At 62.6% G+C, this 6,233-nt stretch overlaps 1 protein-coding gene across 1 annotated transcript in view; it reads right to left on the bottom strand.

The window, feature by feature from the left end:
• Positions 1–1,856: 1,856 nt before the first annotated feature.
• Positions 1,857–6,233, bottom strand: part of RTN4R (reticulon 4 receptor) — a 40,171-nt gene continuing 35,794 nt past the window's right edge. Inside the window, exon 2 of the mRNA XM_054173245.1 lies at positions 1,857–3,293. Coding sequence (XP_054029220.1) covers positions 1,864–3,293 — 1,430 coding nt within the window. The 3' untranslated portion in view covers positions 1,857–1,863. The remainder of the gene's footprint in view (positions 3,294–6,233) is intronic.

Raw genomic sequence — 6,233 nt, 5'->3', positions numbered from 1 at the left:
ACCACAGCCCCAAGCACCACAGCCAAACCACCTCCAGGCCTGGGGACTCCACCACCTCCCTGCCCAGCACATTCCAAGCCCTGACCACTCCTGAGGGGAAAAATGTTTCCTACTGTCCAGCCTGAAGCTGCCCAGCTCAGCTTGAGGCCATTGCCTCTTGTTCCATCACTACTGACCTGGGAGCAGAGAGCAGCAGCAGCCTCTCCACCACCTCCCTGCAGGGAGCTGCAGACAGCAGTGAGGTCTCCCTCAGCCTCCTCTCTTTCACACCACCCATCCCCAGCTCCTTCAGTTGCTGCTCCTCAGATTCCTTCTCCTCCAGCTGCACTGCAGAGCCCACAGCCCTGGGGGGCTGGGCTAACACTTCCTACTGCTCTGAGCGTCCTGAGACATGAGTCACAGAATCATGGAATGGGTTGGAGGGGACCTTGAGGATCCTCCAGTTCCATCCCCCCTGCCACGGGCAGGGACACCTCCCAGCGGCCCGGGTTGCTCAGGGCCTCATCCAGCCTGGCCCTGAACAGCTCCTGGGAGGGGGCAGCCACAGCCCCCCCGGGCAGCCTTTGCTTTGCTCTCTCCCATCAGGGGCTGTGCCTCCTCATCACCCTTCAAGGCCTGGGACGTGAGGAGAGCAGCAGCCTGCTCCCGGCTGCACGACCCTCCAAGAGGCCACCTCCAATCCATCCCAGGCAGGGGAATTCAGCTCCACTTGGAGGGGGGAAAGGGGGGAAAGGAGGGAGGGGGGAGGGGGACACCCAAAAAAAAAAGGTAAAAATGATTTAAAAAAAAAGAAAAAAAAGACCTCTTTTATTTTCTCTTCTGAGTCTGCTTTGTGTAGTCGTACAGCAGCAAAATAAAATGCATCTCTCTCCGGGCACTGCCTCTGCCGAGGGGCCGGGGCAGCATTCTTCAACAAATGCTGCCGGTAAACACTGCGCCGGGGCCGGGGGAGGGGGCCGGGGGCAGGGCAGCTGCCAGAGCAGGCCCGGGGCAGGGGGCCGGGGGCAGGGCAGCTGCCAGAGCAGGCCCGGGGCAGGGGGGACAGGGAGAGGGGGGCTGGGGGTTAAAACAGCATCGAATTCACCACCTCTGCGCAGGGCGACCTGCAGCGGCGCTGGGGGAAGCACGGAGAGAGGCTTTGGGGCCACCCCTTGCAGAGCCTTCTCCTGCCTGCCAAGGGCAAACCCACCGCGGTTTGCTTCCCCCCCACCCCCCCGGACCTCCCCCCCCCCAGCTACCGCAGCCGAAGCTGCTCCCCGGGGGCCAAGTGCAGTCCGAAGGGATCAAAACTCACAGGGCACAGGACAAAGAACTTCTGTACAGCTCTGGGGGGGAGGAGAGGCCGGGGGGGGAGGGGGGGAGGGGGAAATGTTGCCTTTGTTTGTTGTTCTTTTAGTTGTTGTTTGTTCTGAGTTTGGTTTGGTTTGAGTTTTGTTGGCTTTGAGCTTTGTTGGCTTTGTGGTTTTGCTCTTTCTGTTGTGTTTTGTGGCTTTTGTGTTCAGTCCTTTGTTTTGTGTTCAGTTCTTTTTGTGTTCAGTTCTCTGGGTTCAGTTGTTCTGCGTTTGGGGTTTGGGGTTCTTTTGTGTGGTCTTTTTGCTTTTGTCTGTCTGTCTGTCTGTCTGTCTGGTGGGGGTGGGGGGGGGTTGTTGCTGTGTTTTATCTCTCTCTAAAGGCATCCAGCTGTGGTCTGTGTGTACCAAGAAGCCTCCCCGGGTTGGGCTGTGGCAGTTCTGCTTTATCCTTTAGCAACATTTAGGGAGGTCAGCAGTTAAGTCCTGTATGAAAATGTCCTCAACCCAGGAAGCCCCCAAAGCCCCCAACCCCACCCCCCCACCCCCGCCCAGGCGACCCCGAGAGTTGATCTCAGCAGCACAGGAGCAAGCTCCACACCAAGGGGGGGATCAAAAGGCCGGGGCTGAGCCGTAGCGTGGGGCTGCGCCCCGGCTGGCTGAGGCGGCACTGCGCCTTGGACCGGTTCTTTTTGGAGCAGCCCTGCCGCTTCCTGGTGGGCACCGTGGAGGGCTCCATGGGCTCGGGGAACTCCGGCCTCAGCTTGGTCAGGGGGGGCTCCACCATGCTGGGGAAGGTCCCGAAGGGGGAGTCGTTGATCTGCTTGTTGCTGCCGTTCTTGGAAGGGTCTGCCTCCAGCTGCTTGGGCTTGGACATGTTCTCCTTGTCCTTCATGGGGTTGTAGGAGGAGGGCCGGTGGCTGTGGGAGGAGGGCCCCGACTTGCCTTTGGCTTCGTAGATGAAGGACTTGTCCATCTCCGGCTGGCAGCACTTGGAGGAGCCGTCGCGGGCGCCCAGGGGGGGCACGCCGGTGGCCAGCTTGCCGGACCTGGTCTTGGTGCTGAAGACGCTGGTGCGGATCTGGTTGAGGGAGTCGGCGCAGCCCTCCAGGTCGGAGCTCTGCAGCTTCTTCAGGTCCCTGCCCGCCAGGCGGGGCGGGAGGTGGCACTCCAGCTCCGAGGAGGAGCCCTTGAACTGCTTGAACCAGTTCCAGAGGGAGCGAGCCTGGCAGTCGCAGACCCACTGGTTGCCGTTGAGGCGCAGGTACTGGAGGGAGACCAGGGGGGCCATGGTGTCCCCCGCCAGCACGGTCAGGTTGTTGTTGAAGAGGTACAAGGTCATCACCTTGCCCAGGTCGTGGAAGGCGCGGGGGTGCACCAGGCTGACCCGGTTCTGGTGCAGCAGCAGGCGGTCGAGGTTGACCAGCCCGCGGAAGACGTTCTCCGAGAGGCTCCTGATCTTGTTGCCGTGCAGGAACAGGTAGGTGAGGTTGGCCAGGTCGAGGAAGGTGTCGTCCAGCAGCACCTGCAGGTTGTTGTCCTGCAGGTAGAGGTACTGCAAGGAGAAGAGCCCTCGGAAGAGCCCCGTGGAGAGCTCCAGCAGCCCGCAGCGGTCCAGGTGCAGCGTGTGGAGGTGCACCAGCCCGCGGAAGGTGACGGGGTTGATGGCCCTCAGGTTGGTGTTGTCGCTGAGGTCCAGCTCCTCCAGCTTGCTGAGCCCGTAGAAGGCGCCGGGCTCGATGAGGCTGATGTTGTTGGAGTGCAGCCAGAGGATGCTCATGTTGCGGCAGGAGCTGAAGCTGGTGGCGCGCACCAGGGGGATCCGGTTGCTGTGCAGGAAGATGCGCTGGCTCTGCACGGGGATCTCGGCGGGGATGGCTGTCAGGCCCTGCTGCTGGCAGCTGATGGTGATCTTGGGCTCGCTGTAGCATACGCAGGCCCCGGGGCAAGACTCCACTTCCGGCTGGATGTTCAAGCAAAGCACCAAAATCAGCAGTTGGCTTCCTGCAGGGGGACGGGAGACAGCCCGGGGGTTAGAGAGCTCCCCGCGGCGGCTCAGGGAGGAGCCTCAGCGCCTCCCTGCCTCCCTCCCTGCCTCCCTCTCTCCTTTCCTCCCTCCCTGCCTCCCTCCGCTGCAGGCCCCACCAGCAGCAGGCAACAGACACCTGGACAAGGAGAGCACAGCAACCCAACTGCTCCACCACCCACCCCACAGCTGCACCACAGGATGGTGGGGAGAGAGCTCCAAGGCCAGGCAGCCCCAGCCTGCCCCCAGCCCTGCAGGGGCACCACCAACCCCTGGCCCTCAGCACAGCTCCACAGCTGCTGAGACCCCTCCAGGCATGGGGACTGCAGCCCTGCCCTGGGCAGCCTCTGCCAAGCTCTGAGAAGCCTTCCAGGGCACAAAGAGTTCCTGAGCTCCAGCCTCAGCCTCCCCTGCTGCAGCTTGCAACCATTGCCCCTGGGCCTGGCCCTTGCCCCCCAGGAGCAGAGGCTGCCCCCTCCTCACTGCACCCTCCCTGCAGGCAGCTGCAGAGGGCAAGGAGCTCTCCCTCAGCCTCCTCTCCTGCAGCCTCAACACCCCCAGCTCCCTCAGCCCCTCCTCATGGGCCAGGGGCTCCAGGCTCTGAGCAAGGGGTCTGTGCTTGGGGGGGACCTTTGTCTCTGCCACAGGCACACTCAGCACAGCTCAGGAGCCATGGCTGGTGCTTGCTGGTGCCCCTAGCAGGGGCTCTGCTTGGCAGCTCTGTGCCCCATTCCCACAGAGCCACCAGCTCCTTGCTTCTTGGAGGTCCCTTCCAGCCCCTGCGAGCCTGTGAAGACAAGCAGCTGTCCCCAGAGTGCACTCGAGGTGTCAGAGCTGGAGCTCCTGTGACTTTCCCATGAACACTTCCAGGCTGATTTGTTTTCCCTGCAAGAAATAACTCTGAGGGGTTCCCAGAATAACTCCAAGGGTAGCTCTGCCTGGAGAAGTCCTGAGGCCAAGAGCATCCTTCCCTTCCCTTGGTCAAACCTCCATGTGACTTCCCTTCCCCCCTCCCCTTTTCCCCTTGGGATCTGTGCGGCCACTGAGGAAGAGGAGAAAGCAGCACCCAGGGCTGCTTGATCTGGGGCTTCCCCAAGCAGGTTTTGTGTGTCCCAAGAGTGCAGGCAGCAGACAGGGGCTGAAGAGCCACTGAGGGGAACAGGTTTCTTCCATGCTGATGACCTCCCCAGGCTGCACAGGAGTCACAGGCAGGCACCAACCCCAGCAGCCCCAGGGGAGGGCCTGGAGGAGGGGCAGAGGCTGTGCATCACCTTCTGACAGGGCACCTAGAGAGGAGGCTCAGCATGAGCCCCCAGCCCAGACCCGTGGTGGGGAAGGTGAGGGAGGAGAGGCAGTGCCAGCAGTGCTCTGCCAGCCATGAGCAGCAGTTAATTAGCTTAATTGCTCTGAAGCACACACAGGAGCTGGGAGGGATGTGCAGGACCATGGCAGTGGGAGGCCCCACTTGTGAAATGCCACCACATGAGCAGGACACACAGGGGAGCAGGACACAGAGGGGAGCAGGACACAGAGGGGAGCAGGACACAGGGGAGCAGGACACAGGGGAGCAGGACACACAGGGGAGCAGGACACAGAGGGGAGCAGGACACACAGGGGAGCAGGACACAGGGGAGCAGGACACACAGGGGAGCAGGACACATGGGAGCAGGACACAGGGGAGCAGACACAGGGGAGCAGGACACAGACATCAGGAGCAGGACACACGGGAGCAGGACACACACATCAGGAGCAGGACACACACATCAGGAGCAGGACACATACATCATGAACAGGACCCAGGTGAGTGCCTCCTCCCCAGCTCCTCACAGCACCTCTGGCTAGGAGACATCTTCCTGCCCATTGCTGGGGACCTCCAGCCCAGCTTTCCCTCCTGGCTGCTGAGGGAGGATCTGTCTTCCCTGGAAGACTGAAAATCTCCTTGAGATCCTCAGGTGAAAGAGCAGAGAAGGGGAGATGGAACTGTGGCCTTCCAGGACCTGCAGGGGGGCATAGGAAAGCTGGGGAGGGACTTCTGAGGGTGTCAGGGAGGGATAGGACTGGAGGAGATGGAGCAGAACTAGAAGTGGGGAGATGGAGATTGGCTGTGAGGAAGAAGTTGTCCCCAGGAGGGTGGTGAGAGCCTGGCACAGGCTGCCCAGGGAGGTGGTGGAAGCCTCCTGCCTGGAGGTGTTTGCAGCCAGGCTGGAGGTGGCTGTGAGCAACCTGCTGTGGTGTGAGGTGTCCCTGCCCATGGCAGGGGGCTGGGGCTGGCTGAGCCTTGGGCTCCCTTCCAGCCCTGCCAGCCCTGTGGCTCTGTACGGGGTGGAATGGATTGTGGTCGCTTTGGGGCTTCAACCACCGCAGAGATAACCTGGGGGGCACTGGAGGGAGCCTGGCCGCATCCAGCCCGGCGGGCAGGGCGCAGCACCCTGCTCCCACGGGGGCTGAGTCCTGGAGGCAGAGGCTGCCTCAGTGCAGAAAAGAATCCTGGGGAGTTCACCTTGCTGCTCACCCTCAGCTCCCTGTGCATCCAGCTCCAGAGGCAGGGGCAGGGCCCGGGGGAGCCTCGGCAGGGAGCGGCTCTGGGGCGGCAGCAGCCTGGGAGCCCTGAGCTGAGCTTCGGCGCACCCCAAGGAATTCCCCGCGGGCAGCTAACGAGGCTGCGGTGCCCCGAGGAGCCCGGGAGAGGCAGGAGGCTCCTCGGCGTCCCGGGGCGGGGGGAGAGGAGCTAACAGCTCAGCACGCAGAGCTAATGGCAGCCTGCTCGGAGCAGCTGCCGAGCATCCCCGGCAGGCAGCGTGGGGAGCGGCGGTGTTGTGACACATCCCGGCTGCCTCCTCGTGTTTTGACACCTCACATCCCATTGTGTGGAGCACAGGGGCCGGGAGACAACCGAAATCCACGCCGCCACCCCCCGC

Source organism: Dryobates pubescens, chromosome 25, assembly GCF_014839835.1.
Source record: "Dryobates pubescens isolate bDryPub1 chromosome 25, bDryPub1.pri, whole genome shotgun sequence".
NCBI classification, from domain to species: Eukaryota; Metazoa; Chordata; class Aves; order Piciformes; family Picidae; genus Dryobates; species Dryobates pubescens.
The sequence above is the reverse complement of the archived record's forward strand: the minus strand, read 5'-3'. Positions and strand labels throughout refer to the sequence as shown.